Source organism: Rhincodon typus, chromosome 23 (assembly GCF_021869965.1).
Source record: "Rhincodon typus isolate 14 chromosome 23, sRhiTyp1.1, whole genome shotgun sequence".
Lineage (NCBI taxonomy): Eukaryota > Metazoa > Chordata > Chondrichthyes > Orectolobiformes > Rhincodontidae > Rhincodon > Rhincodon typus.
Window position 1 is genome coordinate 46,355,707 of NC_063354.1, and position 26,770 is coordinate 46,382,476.

The 26,770-nt window shown below is 44.3% G+C and overlaps 1 protein-coding gene across 2 annotated transcripts; it reads left to right on the plus strand.

Moving 5' to 3' along the window:
• slc25a19 (solute carrier family 25 member 19) lies at nucleotides 1–25,575 on the plus strand. 2 transcript variants are annotated; one of them, XM_020516758.2, is made up of 6 exons: nucleotides 1–252; nucleotides 11,787–11,942; nucleotides 14,149–14,319; nucleotides 16,654–16,837; nucleotides 20,101–20,231; nucleotides 24,162–25,575. In XM_020516758.2, exons 1-6 carry the CDS (start codon nucleotides 115–117, stop codon nucleotides 24,378–24,380), a joined length of 999 nt encoding a protein of 332 aa, XP_020372347.2. In that variant the 5' UTR covers nucleotides 1–114; the 3' UTR covers nucleotides 24,381–25,575. The 2 variants fall into 2 exon arrangements, with proteins under 2 accessions (XP_020372347.2, XP_048467099.1); XM_048611142.1 differs by lacking the exon at nucleotides 1–252 and adding an exon at nucleotides 1,361–1,396.
• Nucleotides 25,576–26,770: the final 1,195 nt, after the last annotated feature.

Sequence of the window (26,770 nt, forward strand, 5' to 3'; positions counted from 1 at the left end):
GATGCCGTCTTTTCCGGGAGTGTCTGAGCGGCGCCGCCTGTGTCTCAGCGTCACTCCCTGACCGTCACCGTCTTCCCCCCTCACACCCCGTGGCCCGCGGGTGTGGGCTCGGTCATGGTCGGGTACCACCCTGTCGCCGGGGAAGGGGAATATGGACTGAATCCCGCGGAGGTGGCGGCGGCAGGCTCCGTGTCCGGCTTCCTGACCCGAATTCTCATCAACCCGCTGGATGTCATCAAAATCCGGTTTCAGGTAAAGAGCGAGGGTGGAAATGTGTAAACGGAGGGTCAATAAACAAGGGAAGAGAGTAAGAGATAGTAGGAACTGCAGATGCTGGAGAATCCGAGACAACAAGGTGCAGGGCTGGATGAACACAGCAGGCCAAGCAGCATCATAGGAGCAGAGAGGCTGACGTTTCGGGCCTAGACCCTTCATCAGAAAAGGGGGAGGGGAAGGGGGTTTTGAAATAAATAGGGAGAGAGTGGGAGGCGGATAGAAGAGGGATAGAGGAGAGGATAGGTGGAGAGGAAACAAACAGGTCGAAGAGGCGGGGATGGGGCCAGGAAAGGTGAGTGTAGGTAGGGAGTTAGGAAGGGGATAGGTCAGTCCAGGGAGGACGGACAGGTCAAGGGGGCGGGATGAGGTTGGTCGGTAGGAGATGGAGGTGCGGCTTGGGGTGGGAGGAGGGGATAGGTGGGAGGAAGAACAGGTTAGGGAGGCAGGGACGAGTTGGACTGGTTTTGGGATGCGGTGGGGGGAGGGGAGATTTTGAAACTTGTGAAATCCACATTGATACCATTGGGTTGCAGGGTTCCCAAGCGGAATATGAGTTGCTGTTCCTGCAACCTTCGGGTGGCATCGTTGTGGCACTGCAGGAGGCCCAGGATGGACATGTCGTCTGAGGAATGGGAGGGGGAGTTGAAATGGTTCGCGACTGGGAGGTGCAGTTGTTTGTTGCGAACCGAGCGTAAGTGTTCTGCAAAGCGGTCCCCGAGTCTCCGCTTGGTTTCCCCGATGTAGAGGAAGCCACACCGGGTACAGCGGATGCAGTATACCACATTGGCAGATGTGCAGGTGAACATCTGCTTGATGTGGAAAGTCTTCTTGGGGCCTGGGATGGGGGTGAGGGAGGAGGTATGGGGGCAGGTGTAGCACTTCCTGCGGTTGCAGGGAAAAGTGCCGGGTGTGGTGGAGCAGGAGGCCCAGGATGGACATGTCGTCTGAGGAATGGGAGGGGGAGTTGAAATGGTTCGCGACTGGGAGGTGCAGTTGTTTGTTGCGAACCGAGCGTAAGTGTTCTGCAAAGCGGTCCCCGAGTCTCCGCTTGGTTTCCCCGATGTAGAGGAAGCCACACCGGGTACAGCGGATGCAGTGTACCACATTGGCAGATGTGCAGGTGAACATCTGCTTGATGTGGAAAGTCTTCTTGGGGCCTGGGATGGGGGTGAGGGAGGAGGTATGGGGGCAGGTGTAGCACTTCCTGCGGTTGCAGGGAAAAGTGCCGGGTGTGGTGGAGCTGGAGGGGAGTGTGGAGCGGACAAGGGAGTCACGGAGAGAGTTGTCCCTCCGGAAAGCAGATAAAGGTGGGGAGGGAAAGATGTCTTTGGTGGTGGGGTCGGATTGCAGATGGCGGAAGTGTCGGAGGATGATGCGTTGGATCCGGAGGTTGGTGGGGTGGTACGTGAGGACGAGGGGGATTCTTTTTTGGTTTTTATTGCGTGGACGGGGTGTGAGGGATGAGGTGCGGGAGATGTGGGAGACACGGTTGAGGGCGTTCTCGACCACCGAGGAGGGGAAGTTACGGTCCTTGAAAAACGAGGACAACTGAGATGTACGGGAGTGGAATGCCTCATCCTGGGAGCAGATGCGGCGGAGGCGAAGGAATTGGGAATAGGGGATAGCATTTTTGCAGGAAGGTGGGTGGGAGGAGGAGTATTCTAGGTAGCTGTGGGAGTCGGTGGGCTTGAAATGAATATCGGTTTCGAGGTGGTTGCCCGATATGGAGACAGAGAGGTCCAGGAAGGGGAGAGAGGTGTTAGAGATGGTCCAGGTAAATTTAAGGTTGGGGTGGAAGGTGTTAGTGAAGTGTATGAACTGTTCGAGCTCCTCGTGGGAGCACGAGGCGGCACCGATACAGTCATCAATGTAACGGAGGATGAGGTGGGGTTTAGGGCCGGTGTAGGTACGGAAGAGGGATTGTTCCACGTAACCTACAAAGAGGCAGGCGTGGCTTGGGCCCATGCGGGTACCCATGGCTACCCCCTTTGTCTGTAGGAAGTGGGAGGAATTGAAAGAGAAGTTGTTGAGTGTGAGGACGAGTTCGGCTAAGCGGATGAGGGTGTCAGTGGAGGAGGACTGGTCGGGCCTGCGGGACAGGAAGAAGCGGAGGGCCTTAAGGCCATCTGCATGGGGAATGCAGGTGTAGAGGGACTGGACGTCCATGGTAAAGATGAGGTGTTGGGGACCGGGGAATTGGAAGTTCTGGAGGAGGTGGAGGGCGTGGGTGGTGTCACGGACATAGGTAGGGAGTTCCTGGACCAAGGGGGAGAAAATGGAGTCGAGATAGTTGGAGATCAGTTCGGTGGGGCAGGAGCAGGCGGAGACAATGGGTCGACCAGGGTATTCAGGTTTGTGGATTTTGGGAAGGAGATAGAAGCGGGCAGTGCGAGGTTGGGGAACGATGAGGTTGGAGGCCGTGGGTGGGAGGTCACCTGAGGTGATGAGGTTGTGGATGGTTTGCGAGATGATGGTTTGGTGCTCAGGGGTGGGGTCATGATCAAGGGGGCGGTAGGAGGAGGTGTCGGAGAGTTGGCGTCCGGCCTCGGCGATGTAGAGGTCAGTGCGCCATACTACAACTGCACCTCCCTTGTCCGCGGGTTTTATGGTGAGGTTGGGATTGGAGCGGAGGGAGCGGAGGGCTGCACGTTCTGCGGGGGAGAGGTTGGAGTGGGTGAGAGGGGTGGAGAGGTTGAGGCGATTGATGTCTCGACGGCAGTTGGAGATGAAGAGGTCGAGGGAGGGTAGGAGGCCTTGGGGTGGTGTCCAGGAGGAGGGGGTGTGTTGGAAGCGGGAGAAGGGGTCAGTAGAGGGAGGGTTAGGTTCACGGTTAAAGAAGTAAGCGTGGAGGCGGAGGCGGCGGAAAAACTGCTCAATGTCCAAGCGTGAGCGGTATTCGTTGATCTGTGGGTGGAGGGGGACAAAGGTGAGCCCTTTACTGAGGACTGACCGTTCGTCCTCAGTAAGGGGTAGGTCTGGGGGGATGGTGAAGACTCGGCAGGGCTGGGTGCTGCTGTCTCCTCTGGAGCTGCTGGCTGTGTCGGCGTCGGCTGTGGGCGGAGCTGTGTCGGCGTCGGAGGTAGGAGGAACGGGGTAGGCGGCGGCAGTAGCGGTGAGGGTGGTCGCGACTTCAGTGTCGGTGGCAACGGCAGCGATGGTGCTTGCTGTCCCGGAAGTGGGGAACCCGGCGGTGGCGGATGTGACGTCATCTGTGGGTTCTCCGAGTGCTGGCTAAGTATGTCAGGGGAGTAGGTAAATATGCAGGAAGTAAGGGAAAATGTACATGCAGACAGCAGGTTGGGTGGGAAAATTCAAAGTAAGTACTCAGAATCCCTCCAGTCAAATTTCTGCCCTTGCCATAATATTAAAAAATATGATATCCAGTATGACACTAACAAAAATAGAAATTACTGGTGAAACTGGTGCAGCATCCATGGAGAGAGAAATAGAGTTAATGTTTCAAGTCCAGTGAACCATCCTTCAGAAACAATCCGTCCTCATTCTTCTCTGAAGGATATTAACGTGTTGGAAGCATCTAGAGAAAACTTCTAGATTAACACCTGAAATGAGTGGATTGTCTTATGAGAGAAGATTAGACAGGCCACCACGACCACCACCACCTCTACTCTTATACTGTAGTTAGCTTATCAGACTGTTTGTTTGTCTGTAAACTGAACTTTTCTCCATTTAAATATTGGAAAAAGCAGCCTTCCCACCATACTCTGTTCTCTAACTGTTAAATCTGCCCTCACCCTGGCAATAGCCTGAGAATAAGCCAGTCCTTTTACGTTTTTGGTGTCAAATTAGATTCTGATATGAGTCTTTGACCACATTAAGCTATCAATAAAGCTGCCTACTAGCACATTCTGACTTTGCCCCATTTCAGTTCATTGGATACTGACCCTCCCATTTTTCTTGGGTTACTCTAAGACTCCGCAGTTCCAACACCCTCATGACTGGTTACAGATTCTCCCCTCCGTAATCTTAATGTCATTCAAATTCTACTTGTGTCCTGACTCCCAGCAAGTCCCATTTGCTTATCACCGCTGCTTATTGAACTGTCTTTTCTCCCAGTTGAGTGAAGTCTTGATTTTAAAATTCTTGTCCTTTATCCTCAAATTTTGGAAAAAATTCATTTGTGGGATGTGGGTGTCGCTGGCTGGCCAGCATTTCTTGCCCATTCCTAGTTGCCCTTGAGAAGGTGGTGAGCTGCCTTCTTGAACTACCATGATCGTGTGCCTCCCTATCTCTATGAACTCCTTAAGCTCCCAAGCTTTCTGTGCTCCCCTAATTCTGATCTCTTGAGCATCCCTTATTTTAATCACTGCACCATTGGTTACCGTGCCTTCAACAGCCTGGGCCCCCAAGGGTTAGAATTTCCTCCTTAAATCTCCCATCCTCCTTTTTAAGACACTTATTAATGATCAATTTTTTGGTCATCCAATTTAATATTTCTATGTGGCTTAATGTCATGCTAGGTTTTGTAATGCTTCTGTGAGGAATTTTGAAAGGTTAAACTTACTGTATAAGTAGAAGTTAGGGATTGCCAGATTAGGGATTGCCAGCATGGATTTGTGTGTGGGAAGTCATGTCTGACAAATCTTCTAAAGATTTTTGAAGCAATGTGGATGAGGGTAGAGGAGTGGATGTTGTTTATATGGACTTTAGTAAGGCCTTTGACAAAGTCCTGCATGGCAGGCTAGTTGTGAAAGTTAGGTCGCATGGGATCCAGGGAAAGCTAGCTAATTGGATTCAAAATTGGCTCAATGCTAGGAAACAGAGGGTAATGGTTGAAGGTTGTTTTTCGGACTGGAGGCCTGTGACTAGTCATGTACTACAAGTTATTGCTTTGTTATTTGCTATTGACATAAATGATATGGATGTGAATGAACAAGGCATGATTACTAAGTTTGCGGATGGTATAAAATTAGGAGATATTGTTGATAGCGAAGAATGTTATCAAAAATTACAGAGGGATCTTGATCAGATGGGGAAGTGGGCTGAGGATTGGCAAATGCAATTCAGTACAAGTATGAGGTGTTGCACTTTGGAAAGTCAAACCAGGGCAGGACCTTACCAAATGGTAAGGTCTTGAGGAGTGTTGTAGAACAGAGGGACCTAGGAGCACAAGTACATAATTCGTTGAAAGCAGCGTCACAGGTAGACAGGGTGGTGAAGAAGGTATTTAACATGCTGGCCTTCATTGGTCAAGGCATTGCGTATATGAGTTGGGATGTTATGTTACATTTTTTAAATTGTTGGTGAGGCTGCACTTGGAGTACTGTGTACGGTTTTGGCCACCCTGTTATAGGAAAGACACTGTTAAACTGGAAAGTGTGCAAAGAAGATTTACGAGGCTGTTGCCAGGACTAGTAGGCCTGAGTTGTAGGGAGAGGTTGGCCAGGATAGGACTTGATTCTTTTTTTTTTAACTTTACTCATTCATGGGATGAGGGCATTGCTGGCTAGGCAGCATTTATTGCCCATCCCTAATTGCCCAGAGGGCAGTTAAGAGTGAACCACATTGCTGTGGGTCTGGAATCACATGTAGGCCAGACCAGGTAAGGAAGGCAGTTTCCTTCCCTAAAAGACATTAGTGAACCTGATGAGTTTTTCAAACAATCGACAATTGATTCACGGTCATCATTAGACTCTTAATTCCAGATATTTTATTGAATTCAAATTCCACTATCTGCCATAGCGGGATTCGAACCCAGGTCCCCAGAATGTTATCTGAGTGTCTGAATTAACAGTCCAGCGATAATACCACTAGGCCATTGCCTTCCCATAATTTATTCCTTGGAATGTAGGAGAATGAGGGGTGTATAAAATCATGGGGGGCATAGATAGGATGAACGCATATAGCCGTTTTCCCAGGGACGGGGAATTGAAACTAGAGGGCATAGGTTTAAGGTGAGAGGGGAAAGATTTAAAAAGGACCTGAGGGGCAACTTCTTCACACAGAGAGAGATGTGTATGTGGAACAGGCTGCCAGAGAAAGTGATTGAGGCAGGTACATAGCAACATTTAAAAAAACATTTGGATAGGTACATGGATGAGAGGGGTTTAAAGGGATATGGACCAAGTATGGGCAATTGAAACTCGCTGAGTGGTCAGCATGGACTAGTTTGGGCCAAAGGTCCTGTTTCCATGCTGCATTACTCTATGACCCTATGACTCTAAGTCATTGTAGGTAAGTGTTAGATAGTACATTTGATAAGAATAAGGTGATATCAGTAATAAGAATAATCAAATAGGGTAGAGGAGCTAAAGAATCTAGTGTTTAATCAGTCACAAATCACTAAAGTTCTAAGAGTAGTGAGGCATGTTAATGAGACCAGGCTAAAAGAAAAGCAAGCCAAGCACTTGGGTTCATTTTCAGAAGGATGAAATTGTAAAGCAGAGAGTTGATTAGTGTGAACTTAGTGTGAAGAGCAGAAATGTTCACAGTACAGCATCATAAGGAAAAGGTGCAAAACTAAATCCCAAGAATGAGATCAAAAGGAAGGGATCATCTATAGGGAAGGCCGACTAGGTTGGAATAAATTTTCTCTTGAAGAAAGGTGAAGGCTGAATATAACGCCCCCCCATTCCAAAAATGGAAGGGGACTAAAATAGGTAACTATAGGCCAGTTATTTTAACGTCATTTGGGAAATGTTTACCCAGAGCATTTAGAAATATGTAATATAAGCAAGCAGAGTCAGCATGCCTTAATGAAAGGGAAATCCTGCCTGTCAAATTTATTAGAATTCTTTAAGTGACAAACACATATGATAGATAAAGAGGATCCAGTAGATGTAATACATTTGGATTTCCAAAAGGTATTTGATAAGACATCACACGTTAGGCTACTTAATAAGATAACAGCTCCTGATGTCAGGAGTAGTATATCAGCATGGATGAGGAATTGGCTAACTAATAGAAGACAGTTGGGATAAGGGGACATTTACAGGATGGCAACCTGCACCTAGTGGTGTGCCATAGGGATCAGTGCTGGGGCCACAATTATTTACATTTTGTATTAATAATTTGGATAGGGAAAATGAATATCCTGTAGCAAAGTTTGAGGATCACCCAAAATGTGGGAATGCAAGTGGTGAGGATGACACAATGAGTACAGAGAGAGAGAGTGCACAAAAACTTGGCAGATGGAATCTAATATGGAAAAATGTAAGGTTATGCACTTCACCAAGCAGAGAAGAAGAACTGGATATTATTTAAATGTAGAAAGACTACAGAATGCTGCAGCACAGACAGATTTGGGTGTCCTTGTATACAAATCACAAAATGCTACTATCAGATCAACAGGAAGACAAATGAACTGTTGGCCTTTATTTCAAAGGAAATGGTATAAAAATAAGGTGGCTTTGCAAAAACTATATACAGGTAGTTCTGCTATAACGTGTGTTTCGTTAATGCAAATTGGCTATAACGTGATTGATGAATAATGGAAGCTGTTTGGATAACGTGAACTTTCTGTTATACGGGTATAGCGATTTTTCTATAGCAATTTCCCTATAATGCAATTTTCTATAATGTGAGGTCACACAATAATGCAACTATCGTTTTATAGGAGAACTACCTGTAAGGCACTAGTTAGACCATGCCTGGAATACTGTGAACAGCTCTGGCCTCCTTATTTTAGGCGAGACATAGTGACATTAGAGGCAGTCCAAAGAAGGTTCACTAGGTTGATTCTGGGTATGGAGGGACTGTCTTATGAAGAGAGGTCAAGTAGATTAAGCCTGTATTCATTGGAAAATAGAAGAATGAGAGGTAACCTTATTGAAGGGGGCTGGACAGGGTAGATGTGGAGAAATTGTTTGCCCTTGTGGGACATAATCTTAAATAAGGGGCCATCTATATAAGATCGAGATGAGGAGGAATTTTTTGAGAGTGGTGTCCCTAGGGAAACCAATGCTGCAGAGGGCTGTAGAGACTGGGTTGTTTATAAAGGCGGAGATTGACAGATTTTAATTGGTAAGGGAATCAATTGTTATTGGGAACAAAAACAGTTGCTGGAAAAGCTCAGGGGGTTTGGCAACATCTGTGGAGAGAAATCAGAATTAACATTTTGGGTCTGATGACCCTTCCTCAGAATGGATGGTATCTAGGAAAATGTTGATTTATACGCAGAAGATAGGGCGGGGTGGGGTAAGGAGTAAACGATAGTTGGGGATAGAGCCTAAAGAGAGAGAAGAACAGTTGGACAGACAAAGGAGAGAATAGCTGTGAATGGAGACTGTTAGTGACTAACAATAGGTAGTGTGTAATGGCAGACTATGTGATACCAAAGCATGGTGTGTGAGGTAGCGTGCTGGGACATGGGAGAGTTCAGGCACTAAAATTATTGAACTCAATATTGAGTCCGGAGGGCTGCAGGGTCCCCAAGTGGAAAATGAGGTGTTCTTTCAGCTTGCGCCGAGTGTCTCAGGCCTGCTTCAGTGTTCCAGCGAAAGAGATGTTGGCCAGGGAACGGGTGGTGTGTTAAAGTATCAGGCAACTGGAAACTCAGGGTCTTTTTTGTGTGGAGCGCATATGTGCTCTGTGAAGCCGTCACCCAGTCTATACTTTGTTTTCCCAATGTAGAGGAGACCACATTGTGAGCGGTGAATGCAGTAGACTAGATTGTGGGAAGTGCAGGTAAAGTGCTGCTTCATCTGGAAGGTATGTATGGGCCCTTGGATACTGAGGAGGGAGGAGGTAAATGGGCAAGTGTTATACCTGTGGTGGTTGCAGGGGAAGATGCTGTGCAACTGTGGTGGGTGTTGGGAGTGAAGGAAGAGTGGACCAGGGTGTCCCGGAGGGAACGGTCCCTGCGGAAGGCGGACAAGGGAGGGGTGGGGAGTATGTGTTTGGTGGTGGCGTCTTGCTGGAGATAGCAGAAGTGGCATCTGATGGTCTTCTGGATGTGGTGGGATGATAGGTAAGGACAAGGGGAACCCATCGCTGTTACGGGAGGGAAGAGAAGGGATGAGGGAGGAAGTGCGGGAGATGGGTCGGACCTGGCTGAGCGCCCTGTCAACAACAGTGCTCGGGAATCCTCACCTGAAGAAGGTGGACGTTTCAGAGGCTCCCTTGTCAAAGTTGGCCTCATCTGAACGTATGCGATGGGGATGGAGGAACTGAGGATGGAGTTTCGACAGGAAGCAGGGTGCAAGGATGTATACTCCAGGTAGCTGTGGGAGTCAGTAGGTTTATAGTGGATATTGTCGAGGAAAGGAAGGGAGGAGACAGAGACAGAGATAGATCAGTTGCAAGTGAGGGTGGGGTTGAAATTGGAAGCGAAATCGATGAACTTCTCAATTCTGGATGAGAGAGGGAAGCAGCACCGATTATATCATAGATATATCGGAGAAAGAGTTATGGGTGGGGGCTGGAATAGGATTGGAACGAGGAATGTTCTATGTACCCCATGAAGAGACAGGCATAACTGGGGCCCATGCAGGTACCCATGGCCACCCCTCTGATCTGAAGAAAATGAGGAGAAGTTGTTGAGGGTGAGGACGAGTTCGACCAACTGAAGGTGGGTGGTGGCGGTGAGTGGGGACAGTTCAGGCCTTTGCTCCAGGAAGAAGCAGAGAGCCCTAAGACCCTCCTGGTGGGGAATGGACATAAAAAGGGATTGCACATCCATGGTAAGAAGGAGGCGGCTGGAGCCTGCAAACTGGAAATTCCGAAAGTGGCTTAAAGTGTCAGAGGAATCATGGATGTCGTTGGCAGGGACTGGACCAGGTGAGAGAAGACTGGGTCGAGGTAGGAAGAGATGAGTTCTGTGGGGCAGGAGCATGCAGAAACAATGGATCTGCCTGGACAGTCCTGTTTGTGAATTTTGGGAAGGAGATAGTAGTGAGCTGTGTGGGGCTAGGGGTCTATCAGCTTGGAAGTGGTGGAGAGGGGAGATCACCAGATGAAATGAGGTCAATGCTTGTAGTTGATACAATGGCCTGATGCGTCATGGTGGGGTCATGGTCCAGGGGAAGGTCGGAGGAGGTATCTGAGAGCTGGTGCTCAGCCTCTGCAATGTAGAGGTCAGTACAGCAGACTGCAACAGGACCACCCTTATCGGCAGGCTTAATAACAAAGTCAGGGTTAGATCTAAGTGCATGGAGTGCAGTCAGTTTGGAGGGAGACAGGTTGGATTGTGTGAAGGGGGAGTAGTGGTGCAGAGAAATTGAAGCGACCAATATCATGTCGACAGTTCTCAATGAAGAGATTGAGAGCAGGTAAAAGGCCAGAGGGAGATTGAGGATTATTTGGAAGAGGCAGGAAAATGAAGTTGAGAATTGAGACCAGTTATGATCTCATTGAATTACATAGTAAGCTTGATGGGCTGAATAGCCCAACCCTGCTCCAGTTTGCTTTGTTTCCATCAGGCAGAGCCTGGTTAGATTTTGGAACTCGTTGCCTTCGGGAGAGAGGGAAGGAGTGTGCTGAATAGTAGAAATACATTTAAGGGGAGATTAGATGAGCACAAAGGAGAAGTGGAATTGAAAGAAATGTTGATTGAGTGATTATAAAGGAGTGAGGGTAAACCTGTGTGGAACATAAAGATTCCAACCATCAGGGCTGAATACAGTCACTTCAAAGCTGAGCATTGGGTAATGATCACAGGGAAATATTAAGTAATGGCGGTTAACAATACAGCGAGCTGAGTACATATACTCATAGTATTGTGTAAATATATAGGGGAAATGAATGAATATCTGGTGTGATGGCTAAATGTAGGTAGTTCCAGTTAGAGATGTAGTAGAAATATCAATATAGAATTAATAAGTATGTATTGTGCTATGAAATGAAACCGAGCATGTATAGAAAATAAATCTTGTTAATGGGTAAGTAGCTACCATAGTTATTATCTGGTGTGTGTGTGTGCGTGTGTGTGTGTTTCTCTCTCTCTCAGAGAAAGAGTGAGTAAACGGGTAAGTAGTTAATGTATTTTTTTAATATATATGTAATGGATCTTTGAGTCAACATTGGGCAAAATTCACAGAAGTACTGAGCTACTTTAGGTATGAGATATGTGCATATGTACTAATTATGGGTAACCTGGCTTTCGTTGTTCTGTGTGGGAGTTAATATATGTAGACTTTATTATAGGCACCTATACTATTTGTTCATCCTCTGTCAGATGGTACAATGGGTGTATATCTGTCCTTTGTTAGAGATGAATAATATGATGCATGCTTGATGGTGTATCCTCTGCAGTACCTTATAATTGGCGGTCCAATTGGAGTTTACCGAGCGTTGAGTTTACTATTCTTGGTGCAGGTGCTAAATTCAACATGGATCACAATGATAGTTCTCATGCTTGGAGTTTTGGAAATTGGCCTGAAGTGATCCATGCCACTCCCCTGTCCCTACCCCATTTACCCCCTTGTATTGTGAAAATATCAACGTAGAATTGACAAATATGCATTGTGCTATAAAATGCACGTATTATACAAACCTACGTACGTATCCGAGCGTGTGTTAATTTCCAGATTGCTCCTCTGATTTTGTTTCCCCAGCTTCAAATTGAACAGCTATCACTGTTTGAGCCGGCAGCCAAATATCATGGCATTCTGCAGGCAACTAACACAATATTCAGAGAGGAGGGTCTTCAGGCATTCTGGAAAGGTCACATCCCAGCCCAGCTTCTTTCTGTTTCCTATGGAGCCGTCCAGGTATGATGCAAGTTTCCATCTCTCTTTCAGAATTGTTCTAAGAGCGCCTTAATACATAATAATGTATCACTGTTCTTGGTATTATTTTAAAACTTAGTTTGTGTGTGAATGCTTCTGCTTTCCGAGTTGAAAACTGACAGTAGAACACAGAACAAAGCGGGATCCTGGAAGTGAACAAAGAAAATTACAGCACAGGAACAGACCCTTCGGCCCTCCAAGCCTGCGCCGATCCAGATCCTCTATCTAAACCTGTCGTCTATTTTCCAAGGATCTGTATCCCTCTGCTCCTTGCCTATTCATATATCTGTCTAGATACTTCTTAAATGACGCTATCGTGCCTGCCTCTACCACCTCCGCTGGCAACGCGTTCCAGGCACCCACCACCCTCTGCGTAAAGAACTTTCCACGCATATCTCCCTTAAACATTTCCCCTCTCACCTTGAAATCGTGACCCCTAGTAATTGAGTCTCCCGCTCTTGGGGGAAAAGCTTCTTGCTATCCAGCCTGTCTATATCTCTCATGATTTTGTAGACCTCAATCAGGTCCTCCCTCAACCTCCGTCTTTCTAATGTAAGTAACCCTAATCTACTCAACCTCTCTTCACAGCTAGCGCCCTCCATACCAAGCAACATCCTGGTGAACCTCCTCTGCACTCTCTCCAAAGCATCCACAGCCTTTTTGGTAATGTGGTGACCAGAACTGTACACAGTATTCCAAATGTCTTTGAACCAAAGTCCTGTACAAGTGTAACATGACCTGCCAACTCTTGTACTCAATATCCTGTCCGATGAACGAAAGCATGCCGTGTGCCTTCTTGACCACTCTATCGACCTGCGTTGCCACCTTCAGGGTACAATGGACCTGAACACCCAGATCTCTCTGTGCATCAATTTTCCCCAGGGCTTTTCTATTTACCGTATAGTTCGCTCTTGAATTGGATCTTCCAAAATGCATCTCCTCACATTTGCCTGGATTGAACTCCATCTGCCATTTCTCCGCCCAACTCTCCAATCTATCTATATTCTGCTGCATTCTCTGACAGTGCCCTTCACTATCTGCTACTCCACTAATATTAGTGTCATCTGCAAACTTGTTAATCAGACCATCTATACCTTCCTCCAGATCATTTATGTATATCACAAACAGCAGTGGTCCCAACACGGATCCCTGTGGAACACCACTGGTCACAGTTCTCCATTTTGAGAAAATCCCTTCCACTACAGCTCTGTCTCCTGTTGCCCAGCCAGTTCTCTATCCATCTAGCTAGTACACCCTGGACCCCATGCGACTTCACTTTCTCCTTCAACCTACCATGGGGAACCTCATCAAACACCTTACTGAAGTCCATGTATACGACATCCACGGCCCTTCCCTCATCTATCAACTTTGTCACTTCCTCCAAAGAATTCTATCAAGTTGGTAAGATATGACCTTCCCTGCACAAAACCATGCTGCCTATCGCTAATAAACCCATTTTCTTCCAAATGTAAATAGATCCTATCCCTCAGTATCTTCTCCGGCAGCTTCCCCACCACTGACCTCAAGCTCACCGATCTATAATTACCTGGATTATCCTTTCTACCCTTCTTAAACAAGGGGACAACATTAGCAATTCTCCAGTCCTCTGGGACCTCACCCGTGCTCAAGAATGCTGCAAAGATATGTTAGTGATTGTGTTTTGGACCAGTCCTGCAGAGGATGGCAGTGCAAACCCCACAATGGCAGCTTTAGAGCGTTAGATTTTTTAAAAGGATGTTTCTAGGGTTCATTAGAAACTGGGTGGTTCATTGGTAGGACTCTCATCTTTTAGTCAGGAGATCACAGTACCAACCTCACTTGAGGTTATGACCATAACCTCCAAACTGAAACGTCACTGCAACACTGAGACATGGCACTGCTTTTAGAAGTATTGTTAAACCAAGAGCCATGTCCCTAACTGCACTTGAAAGACCTAAAGCACAATTTGAGAATTAGTTGAAGAGTTTTCTCTCGTGCCCTAGCCAATACTTTTTCTTCAGTTCACAAGGTAATGATTATGTTGCTGTTTATTGGGCCTGGCTCTGTGCAAATTAGCTGTTGTTTCCTGCATTTCAAGTCAAAAGTTTAATTAAAAAGTACTAAATTTAATTGCAAGTTCTTTCCATTTTGCTGATCTCTTTGTTGCTAGGTGTCTGATTTAGTCCAGCATTTTTTCTTTGTCTTCCAGTTTGTGAGTTTTGAATTTCTAACAAAATTGGTCCACAATGCCATGCTTTATGACTCGAGGATTCCCACAGTGCACTTTATATGCGGGGGCTTGGCAGCGTGTTCGGCCACGGTTACTGTGCAACCACTCGACACTCTCCGCACCAGATTTGTGGCACAGGGAGAGCCAAAGGTGAGAAACTGGGCATTTGAGGGCACAGATGAGTGGTGATGGCATTGATGATATTGGAATGGTAAACAGTGGTGGGGATAAAAGGCATAGTAGTGGAACAGAGGTGTCTGTATCTTCTTGAATCATAGAATGATTAGATCATGGAATAACAACCCCATGTTGTTATTGTCATCATGTCATACCATGTTGTCTGTGACCAGCTCATTTAGTCCCACTTCCCCATGTTTTCCTCCTGCCCCTGCAATTTGTTTTTCTCTTCAAAAATTATCCAATTCCATTTTGAAAGTTACAGTTGAATCTACTTCCACCACATAAGTAGTACATTCCAGATTCTGATCAAGAATTAGAGGCTGTCGATGAATATGAATGGATGAAGAGCCAAAACAACATGATACAGCAAAAGAAAATATCAGAGAGAGAGTTTACAATCTGGTATTGTTGAAGGCTGTAAAGTGCCTCACTGAAAGATGAGCCGCTTCTCCTCAAGCTTATGTTAAACCATGCTGGAACAGGTCGGGGGTTGATGACAGATGACTACATTATTTTGTCTTTTCTGTTTTGATTCCAGACACCAGTACACTCATTCCAGTAATGCATTTTGACTGTCTGCTTCTCTTCCCCTGTTAGCATTCCCATTGGTCCTGAAGGATTAACTTCAGTCATTTGCTTTCTCTCCTACTGTATCTCAGACCTTCCTTTGTTTGTGGCCCACCCACTCTTCAAAATCTATTACCTCAGTACTGACAAAAGTTCATTGATCTGAATGTTAACTCTTTCTCTGTCCATAAGTGTTGCAAAAGCTGTTGAATATTTCTGGCGTTTTCTGTTTTTATTTTGAATTTACAGCACCCACTATGTTATTTCTCATTCCATCACATGCACCCTGTTTTCCCACTTTTTGGTATCTCCCTTTCACCAGCTAAGGGACCTAGCTTCCCTCTTTTGGCCATGTTCTTTGTATCTGAACCACCTCCACATTTAAAGATTGCCCATTATTCTGATGTTATTTTGCTAGCCACTTCGATTCCACTTTAGCCTGGTGAGATTTGGTCTCAACCTACTGAAAAATGATCCTTGCTCAATTAGTTAATTTTACTCTGGATTATTCCTTGTCTTTTTCCATAACCAACCTAAATCTTTTGATACTATGATCACTGTTCCCCAAATGTTCCCTGACTGCTGTGGAGGTGCTGGTGTTGGACTGGGGTAGGCAAAGTCAGAAGTCGCACAACACCAGGTTATAGTCCAAAAGGTTTATTTGAAATCACAAGCTTTCAGAGCAAATAGGTGTTGTTTTTCTTCAATTCATAAGGTTAAAACGTATTGTTCATTTATTGGTTTCACAAGGTCACACAGCTTATGGAGAAGCTGGATTTGACACTTTGGTGAGGTGATCTTGCACCAGCTACCTATGGGTTCAAAGCTGCCTAGCAACAACCTTTGAATTGTTATGCAGTTTGTCACAAACCTGAGAAAATGCAGTTGAACACAGGCCTCCAGAAAGCCTGCAAGCAAAAGCAGGTTTTGCCCTTTCTCACCCTCAGAGTAGGAAAAAAAAGCTCTGAAAAGAGAATCTAACACACAGACCTAGCTCCAATTGACAAACTACTGACTTGAGAATATTCTATCACTCGGCTGTCAACAATTCGATACCGTCACTAAAAATCAAAGGACTGAGAAAGTCACCTCATTCCCCCTTTGCAAGATGAACAGAATTTGTTTGTTTGCCCACATTTTCCACCCATGTCATTTCTGCAGCACTGTCTGTTTTGGCTGTCTTATTTGTGAGTGAATGCCAAAAGACAATAGTGTAAGTTTGCAAAGTGGTTAACAATCTGTGTTACCACTTATTAAATGATAAGTTTGCTTATTTTTATAAACAAAATTATTGATACCTGATGGGAGCATTTTTGGCCTAAGTAGTGCTCATAGTTAGATATATTAACTATCCTGGTGATTTGTTTGGTTATTTGAAATGGCCCATAGAATAGAGAGGTTTGATTTCCAGCATGCATCACGGATAACAGTTTGGGTTAGTTATTATTATTTGAAGTAATTATCTAGATTTATGTTTTCTATCCTGTTTGCAGTCCTGTGTTCCTCTATAATGTGAAACATGCATTGGGTGTGTGGGGGAAAGTAAGGTATGTGAGTGAACAGAATTGCTTCACTTTTGCCCAGGTTGTGAAGCATCTCGATGATATCTAGGTTTGGGTATGAGAAATTGATGTAGATGGATTGAATCTTTCTCTTACGTTTTAAAATGACATGTATACTGCTTTAGGATGCTGATTGACTCTTGACTATGGTGTGATTAATATATCTATTTTGCAGGTTTATAGGAGTCTGTGGCATGCAGTGGTCACCATGTACAGAAATGAAGGACCCCTGTCATTCTATCGAGGCCTCAGTCCCACTCTTGTAGCGGTTTTCCCCTACGCTGGGTTTCAGTTTGCCTTTTACAACATCTTTCAACGTATCTGTGAGTGGGCTGTGCCATCACGTGAAGCCTGGATGGGTGAGTGACCAGTGGCAGGAAGAGTGAGGATATTGGCTGGAGCACTAACCAAACAGGAGAGCAGTGTCTCTGTGGAGGTAGAAATGTGATCCGGTAGTGAGGCATTAGTTTTTGTTAGTTGAGAGGAGGAGTTGGCAAAAAAGAACCTATTATCAGTCAGTTTCTAACAGGTAGGCTGACACTTTGCAGAGGTGCCATGGACATGGTCATTTCTGAAGAAGAGCCATATTGAACTCGAAACATTAACTCTGTTTCATTAACCCTAACCCTAATCCTATCTCCACAGATGCTGCCAGACCAGCTGAGTTTCTCCAACAATATCTGTTTTTATTTTAGATCTCCAGCCTCTGTAGCATTTTGCTTTAATTATGGCCAAAGTCACAATCTCTTCCCTCTCGGCCGGCCTAGTGTCGCGGATGAAACATTAGCGCAGCACTATGCTGTCATTGTTTGACCAAGCAACTGCCTATCATCAGCATGCAATTCCTCCGCCCACACTACCCAATTCCTTCTTGATGTCCTTGACTACATTGTTGCTGAGTGCCAGTGAGCTTGTCTCTCCCATGCTTGTGCAGATACTTTTTGTTTTAGTTTCTTCCTCACTTGTAGCATGCGGATCGCTCAAGACCATTACTGCGTGAACCATGCTGTCTATCTCTGCTGTGCTCATCTGGTCAACCATTGGTCTTTTACATTCGTCTTACTTACTGCAGGGGGTATTGCCATGGTTTCTAATCCAGTCAGCACTTTTCTTCAAATTGCTTCTCCTTAGCCAGTTGGGGTTACCTTTAGAATGCATTAGGATCCTATTGACTGTCTACCCTCCACTCCTTGCCTATGTACTACTACTTGGAATATTAAACCTACAGACACTGACTGACAACACGTGACAATTACGTTCAAGGTTTCTGCAATTTGACATTGTTGTATTCGAAGCCAACTTGTTCGGCTCCTGCCAAACATTTTGAATCTTGGTTCTCTTTTCTCTCAGTTTGTTGTTCCTACCACTCATCCTATCTTGCCTCGTTAGATCAAATGACCTGTTTGGTCATGGCCTAAATTCAAAGCATCCATCTACCAACCAGCAAAATCATTTTGGTCCATCTCCATAACTGTCTAACCATACATTTTTTGTTATTTTTCACGGGATGTGGGCTTCACTGGTGAGAACTTACTAAATATCTTGCATTTACTGTTGAATTCCTCAATGTAAACTTGTTCCCACTAGTTGGAAAATCTTTAACAATGAGACACAGATTGAGAATTACCATTAGAGGAACAGATTGTGTAATTAAACACTAAAAACTAACAGCACTTGGGGGTAATAAACCACAGACTGGAATGGGTCATGGTGGCTCATTATGTTCTGAAAGACAATTGGAGATAGGTAAAATGCTCACATCCCGTGAATGAATTAATACAAAGCTGTTTATTGTTCAAGACAGAAGATTTTATTACATGGAATACTTTATTGTAAGGACCGATTAAGGCAGAGACTAGGACACTCTTTAAAAGGATTTGGGGAACGGGCAGGAGAATAGGATTAATTTGGATAACCTCAATTGAAACATATGTGCATAATGAGGTACATATATCTCCATCTCCCTATTTTTTTTTAAGAGATTTTGGCAGGCAAGGACACAGAGCACAGGAGACAAAAGATATTTAACAGTCAATCAAAATAGAGACTTGTGTAAAGAGCATGCTGGTTTCTCAGTTGCTAAATCAGCAGTTGCATTGTGTAGAGGTCACACTCTCCGTGTGGTTGTTTGTGCTGAAAACAGCACCTGGCACTTGCTTCCTTTAAAGGTCTTTAAACAATGCTCCTGCTCAAAATAAAGCTCCATTTGAGGACGAGTAGTCCATGTCAGAGCTCCTATATCTGAGGAATTGCAGGCAAGTGTTCTTAACCTATCTCAACAGCTTTGCCCTAGTCCAGTTTGCCACATCAATGTTTATGGTGTATTGGTTGGTGTGCACTTTTTTTGAAAAGTGGGGACAAAACGTTATGATGTGATGCCTTTCACAGTCTCAGCACACGTTGGTGCTTTGTAATTTACAAATGTCATTGTTGTTCTGGTTGTGCTGTTGTACATCAGAGTCAATTTGTAGACAATAAGCTCCCCCAAATGGTAATCTGATAAATGGCCAGATTTTATTTTATTCATTAACAGTATGTGGACATCATTGACATTTATTGCCCAGATAGCAGTTAAGAGTCAACCATGTTGTGGCTCTGGAATCGCATCTAAGCCAGAATAAGTAACGATGGCGGATTTCCTTCCCTAAAGGACATTATTTTCAGAGAAGAACGATGCCTGGTATGGAGGAAGTGTCTTATGAGCAAAAGCTAAGAAGTTTGAGACTCTCCTCACTGGAGTTTAGAAAATGAAGGGTGATCTCTTTGAAACATATAAGACTCTTAAGGGGCTTGACAGAGTTAAAGCTGAATGGATGTTTCCCCTCATGAGAGAATCTAGGACCCAGAGGGCATATTCTCGGAATAAAGGGGTGCCATTTAGGACTGAAATGAGGAGGAATTTCTTCTCTCAGAGCTGTGGGGGCAGAATCTTTGTGTATATTTAAGGCTGATATATATTCTTGATCAGTTGGGAAACTAAGAGTCAAGAGGAAAGGGCAGGAAAGTGAACATGAAGTATGCCATGTGAAGGGAAAAACAGAGTTAACGTTTCGGGTCCAGTGACCCTTCCTCAGAACTGGACCCGAAACGTTAACTCTGTTTTCCCCTTCACAGATGCTGCCAGACCTGCTGAGCTTCTCCAGCATCTTTGTTTTTGTTCCTGATTTACAGCATCCTCAGTTCTTTCGGTTTTTATGAAGCATGTCATGTCTGCCGTGATTCTAATGAATGGCAGAGCAGGACTGAGGGGCAAACGGCCTACTCCTATTCCTGTTTCTTATGATATTACAACCAGGTGGGTTGTTCTGCTGGTCAACAATGGTTTCATGGTCATTAGTTTCTTAATGCCAGGTTTTTAGTGAATTCAAATTTCCCCATCTACCATGATCATCTGTGTTGGCTTTTGGTTAAGAAATCCATATTGCCCAGAACCCAAGGACCCTCAACACTTTGCACCCAACTGCAATAGCTCACTCACTACCATCACGTATTAGATATAGCACTCGTACTGCAGTGGGAATGTTAGCCTGGATTTTATACTCTACTTTCAGACTGAAGAGTGAGAGCGCTTTCACTGAGCCACCATATTTTTAATCTGTTGTTTATTTCTTTTTTTGTCCAGTTAATGTAGAGAATCTGGTGTGTGGCAGCGGTGCAGGGGTCATAAGTAAAACACTAACATACCCCTTTGACCTCCTTAAGAAGAGACTGCAGGTGGAAGGATTTGAACAGGCACGCACTGCTTTTGGACAGGTGAGGACTTTGCAGACCTGTGCACTCCCTTGCAGCTTTGGCTGCATTGAGATGTGTGAAAAATTTTTGACTGGAATCATAAAGGTTCCTCTGCCTGATGAGTTGAATAGTTAAACACTAGTTCTTCCCATCCTAATTGTCAAAAGTCACACAACACCAGGTGATAGTCCAGGTTATGGTCCAACAGGTTTATTTGAAATCAGAAGCTCTCGGAGCACTGCCCGTTTGTCAGGTGAAGTCATCTGATGAAGGGGTAGCGCTTCAAAAGCTTGTGATTACAAATAAACCTGTTGGACTATAACCCGGTGTCATCTGACCTTTGACCTTGTCCATCCCAGTCCCACACCAGCAGCTCCATGTCATCCTAATTGTGGATTGTCCCTTGGTGTGTTTTCCACGTGGGTTTTGACTCGTTGTACACAGGAATTGTTTTTGAATCAATAGCCACCACAACACAGGGCAGGCACTGTTACAGTTGGCCCACACTCCGTGATCTGTCAGGGTGTTACCTATCTGTGCCATATCTACTTATGTCCAAAGTAGTTAGGGGGTATCTTCATAACTAACTATCGTGTGTAATTGTTATATACAAATTATAAAGAGTAATACTGAGTTGGCATTCAGCACATGATAACACACGACCCTCTGTGAAATCATTTATCTTGTCTCAATTCTACTGATCACCTAATAGTTTGTTAGAGCTGCAGAGTTTCTGTTACTGCACTAACAATGCCAACAGTATTCAAATTGTGCCATGACAGATTGAGATTTTAAGTTTGGTTTTATAAAAAACAAGTCTTTTTTTGGTAAAAGTGACCACAAAGCTATCGGGTCAATTTAAAAACAGTAAGGCTTTAGTGGCACCCTTCAGGGAAGGAAATCTGCTGACCTTGCCCAGTCTGAACTGTGTGACACCAGTCTTTCGCCAGTCTCATTGTCACTGTCTCTGAAATGGTTTAACAAACCACTCAGTTGTTTCAAATTCATGCTGTAGTTCAGCACTCCACCTGAATGATTTATGGCTGTAAACCATTAAAATGTGTCCTGAAGAAACCAGAATACAGCAGCAAAGGACAGCTCAGTCTTATAATGTGGGATCCCTGTTCATGCATCAGTGTTCCCTGGCATCTGAGGTCATAGTCAGAAAGCTATACAGCATGGAAACAGACCCTTGGGTCCAACTCGTCTATGCTGACTAGATATCCTAAGTTAATCTAGTTCCATTTGCCAGCGTTTGGCCCAAATCCTTCTAAACCCTTCCTATTCATGTACCCATCCAGATGTCTTTTAAATGTTGTAATCGTACCAGCCCCCACCGCCTCTGGCAGCTCATTCCATATATGCACCACCCTCTGTGAAAAAGTTGCCCCTTTTAAATCTTTCCTCTCTCACCTTAAACCTATGCCCTCTAATTTTGGACTGCACTACCCTGGGGAAAAGTCCTTGGCTATTCATCCTATCTATGCCCCTCATGATTTTATAAACTCCTATAAGGTCACCCCTCAGTTTCCGACGCTCCAGGGAAAATAGCCCCACCTATTCAGCCTTAATAGCTATGCCTGAAAGCGCTCTTGCTTCTCTCTCTTCCCACTTCATAATTTTGCTGCTCGCTCAAACAACAATTTACATTTATATAGTGCTTTCACGTTTTAAAACTTCCTGTGGGAAAGTTATTGAGAAAGACTTAATGCAGAGGCACACAATGTACTGGGATAGGTGCCCAGGTACTAGTCAAAAGCAGTTTAATAGGAGACTTGAATATAACAAGATGGCAAAGCTTAGGGAGAGAATTTCAGAGCTTTCTGCTCAGGAGGCTGAATGCAGAGCTGCCATCATGGAGTGCAGAGAGTAAGGCTTACACAACAAGCTACATGGAGGAATGTTGAAAGCTGAAGATTGTGGAGGGATTTTAAGACAAGGAGGAGTATTTTAAATTTGAGGAAATGCCCGACTGGGAGGCAGTGCAATTCGGAGCACTGGTGAGATGGGTGAATAGAACTTTGTGCATATTAGGAAACATGCAGCATATTTGTTATTTTATCTTTTTGTTCTTAAGTTTGGAGACCAAGAATTACAATTCATACAATCTCTCAATTTTTGAGAATTTTAAACAAAATAGTTTCAATTAAATCATACAGTTATCCCTCAGGTGATCAATCTGAGATGACTGGGTCATTTTAAGAGCAAACTTTAATTGAGATCCTGCATGTTTCAACAGAACTCTTGCCATTGATGTGTGTCTTGCTCCTGAGTGCGCCCTTTCCACTAGTTTAAATACAGGATACAATCTGCATAATTCTCTGTTGGATGTGTGATTGGTAGTTGGTTAACAAATTGCCAACTTGACTTGCATTGGCTGAAGAATGAGAACTTCTCCTAGACTTGCTGTGAAAGTATGTTTGCTTTTGATCAGTTTGCTGCAATTAATATCTATTTCAATTCAAATGTTCTGATTTATTCAGCTCATATCACCACCAGCCTATTTTCGCAGAATGAGCACTGCTGTAAGCCTAGTCTCTTAACCCTTTCCTTATGAGAATTTTGGATGAGTTGAAGTTTTCAAGGAGTGGAAAATGGGAGGCCAGCTAGGAAGCTAGTCAATTCTTGTGATAATAAAACCATAGGTGAGATTACAAAAGTAGACAAGACAGGACTTGGGTATTATCGAGAGGTTTAGGGTTGGAAGCATATCTTAGTTAGATCAGCTATGAACAGTATCAGACAGTAGCCAGAGTGAAGTGGCTTGGGGATAGAGTTTGAGGCAGGGGTCAAAGACCTCAGTGGTTTAGGACTGTTCAATGGACTGTAGCCTCAAATAATGTATCTTGCAATGTAATTTGTATGCCTCTAAGTCTTTTTGAGCTGTACATCCTTTGCTTGTGGTGATCTGCTGTACCTCTCATAAGTAAAGTTTTTCACTGTATTTTGGTACACGTGACAATAAAATCAATCAATCAAAAATAAAGGAAATTTTTGTTCATCCAGAATTGAGTATGACAAAGCAATGTGAACAGAAGAATAGAGAGAGGTGCCATCAACATGCATTGCAATCTGATCTGCTTTTTGGAGTATGTTGCTGAAGGACAGTATTTAACATTGGGGCAGGAGAGATCAATGATCTCTCTGTGAATCTGGAGACAGAAGGAAGAGAAGTTATTTCAGGAAAGATGGGAATAGAACCAGATAGGACCCACTCACCTGGAGCTAGTGGAGAAGCAGCAGAAGAGGATGGTGTGATGAATGGGATCACGTGGTGTAAAGTCTAATTCTTTCCCTACCCCTGCCCTGTCCCCCTTGCTGTTGTGTGTCAGGGAACTTACCTCTGAAAAGCTTTGGAAGATCTAATTTTAATTGATCTACATACATCTCGGTGTATGAAAATATGGAGTGACAGTCAGGGGCAGCCAATATGGCTGGTATTCCTAGTGGGAGAATTCTGCTCTATCGATGTCATTGGGGATGCATTAATAAGTGATCGGAACGAAACATGCTACAGTGTCACAGAACAGGAGGCCAGGTTTGACTCTACCTGAATAAATATTACTATTGCTGCTTGAGTCATGCATTGGGACCCCTCCTTTGGACCTTTGCATTTTGTGTAGGGAAGAGGAGAAAGCAAAACTCTTGCTGTCTGATGATCTCTGCTGGAATGTGGAGTTGTGCAAGTGGTGGGTGAGAGCAGGATCAGTTGTGGAGTTCCCCGCTATCATATTGCCTGCAGCAATTCACTGTCTCAGTGCATCCATGGAGATTGGTTCTAATGAATGAGCAGCGTCTGGGCAGCTGAACATTAGACTTTTCAGATAGTGAGACACAACTGTGAAGATCAGCTGGGGAGTAGGGCAGGGAGCAGTGCAAAGATGGATGGTGAGTTTGGTGTCTGAGGATGAAGCAGCAGCCATTAATCTCTTCAAGGTTTTTGTGTTCCAGGTACAAACCTACAATGGTTTCCTGGACTGTGCCTATCAAGTGGCTCGGACTGAGGGCCTGAGGGGATTTTTCAAGGGCCTGTCCCCTAGCATGCTGAAAGCAGCCATCTCCACTGGATTCAGCTTCTTCTGGTACGAACTCTTCTGCAATATCTTGGGAAACCATAAAGAGCGTTTAGAATATCAGCAACACCTCAGACACACAACTCCCTCACAATGAGAAACAACTGACTGCTTTCATCGGACTGCCCTAACTTAGCAGTAGCTTCTATTTCTATTGTGAGTTCTTCCAATTCATTGGGAACAATGGAGTCCCTTTAGAATCCTTCCCACTCCACCTGGCTGTGCAGGGAATTTTTGCACTGTTATTGGATCTGTCTCCTATGGAGATATGGTTGGAGCTGACTGAACAACCTGCTGAAAACTTTTTGTAAAGTATAAAACACAGGAGAATTCAACAGCATTGGGCTGTTACTTTAAATAAAGTTGCCGCTGTTCTCATTTAACTCCTGAACATTGCCAACAATGGAATGGAAACTAGTTTGCAATTAGAGTCCTATTTTAAAAAAAAGTTAATTTAATATTTATTTTTCTAAAGCGATGCATGTATTTGGTAATCTGTTTATCATTTTGGCTTCATTTTATGAAAAAAATGCTAAAATATAAATATATATTATATGTAGGTATAAACATTTATTTGGAGTTTGAGAATATTGCACTGTTGATGTTCAGATTGCCAACACCTGTCAACTATTTATTTTCTTGAGGTCAGTTTTGCACAGCCGTGGAGTTTCCATGTTCAATGCATTGTAAGAGTACCCAAACACTACCTGTGGATCGCATCCCCCAGGTCCTAGGTCTGATTCTCAGTTGGTGTGGAGTCAGCAGATCAGGTAATTGAGGCTTCAGACCTTCTCAGGAGCGGGGATGGGGAACTCGGTCACTCCTGACCACTTGTTGCTTCAAAAGTAAGCAATAGCCATGAATAGGATCAAGTACAGTTGTGATGCTCCCTGTCAAGAGCCTTGTAACACTTCGCACCTGGGCATGAATGTAAGTGGTGATGCAGGTAACGGACAAGAGGTTGTCAGTAATTCAGGAGAAAGGGCTTTTGCTGCACAATGGTAGTGTCTCTACCTCTGGGCCAGGAGGCTTGGGTTCACGTTCTACCTACTCTGAATGCATGTCATTACATATCTGAACAGGTTGATATATTAAAAAAAATTGAGTAACTCAGGAGATGGTAGGAGTAAAGTGCAAAGGAGAGAGCGTTGAGGTAAATATTTAAGCATTTAAACTTTAAATCATTCTAAAACTGTCATCACTTGTGAAGAATCACCTCTTCTCTGTATGGTTTATACACTTTGTAATAAAGATTTCTGAAGTATTTTTAATAAAGTGACAGCTGTAGTTCATGTATGTTTCTTGAAATTGTCTGTCCACAATTTTTCTGATTATAATAAAAAGTGATGTAAAAATTCCATATCTCAGCTACATGGTAGCTCAGTGGTTAGCACTGCTGTCTCACAGTGCCAGAGACCCAGGTTCGATTCCAGCCTCGGGCGACTGCCTGTTTGGAATTTGCACACTCTCCCCGTATCTGCGTGGATTTCCTCCCACAGTCTAAAGATGTGCAGGTTAGGTGAATTGGCCATCCTAAATTTCCCATAATGTCCAGGGATGTGTAGGTTAGGTGGGTTAGCCACAGGAAATGCAGGGTTAAATGGGTAGGGTAGGGAGTTGGGTCTGGGTGGGATGTTCTTTGGCAGGTTGGTGGGGGCTCGATGGGCTGAATGGCCTGCTTTCACACTGTAGGGATTCCATGATTCTATGATTCTGTGATCTTATGTAGATAACCACTTTGTGTATAGAATGATTCCAATACAAGATAACTGAGGAGTTTGTCTGATTGAGGAAGAAATATTGACCAGGACGATTGGAACCCAGTCGCAGGCTTAAAGACTTTTTACATTATATAGGACTTGAACAAAGTAGGCTTTGTCATTGATAACTGATCACTAGTCCACAAATCAATGAGCTGCTTCTTTCTAACTGAATCTCTTTGTACACATCCTTGGCTCCAGCTCGTCTGCATCTTCTAATACTACTGCTGTGTAAACAGTGCTAACAATGAGTGTCCATTTACTTGCTTTTGAAACATGTGGTAATCCTTCAGCAATCTTGGGTTTTTAAACAGTTACTTTCTCATTTCAGTCCACAGTTTAAAAATACAGAAAGTCTTTATACATTATTCAGTCAAGATGATGCTTCCTTCTCAAAGAGCCTTTCTTGCTCACTGCAGTAAATCTTTGACAATGATTTAAAAGTCTGTCACTTCAACTCTGCAGTCCTATTTTCCCGTTTTCCAATTCACCTTTGTCTGCTCTGCCTTCATTGTCACAGTTGCCTTTATTTAGAACAAGGAATAGTACAGCATAGAAACAGGCCCTTCGGCCCTCCAAGCCTGTGCCGACACATTTTGCTCTTCCACACTAAAACTGTCTTCACTCACAGGATCCATTTCCCTGTATTCTTTTTCTATTCATGTATTCAGCCAGGTGCTTCTTGAATGCTGCTATTGTGTCTGCTTCTACCGCTTCTTTTAGCAGC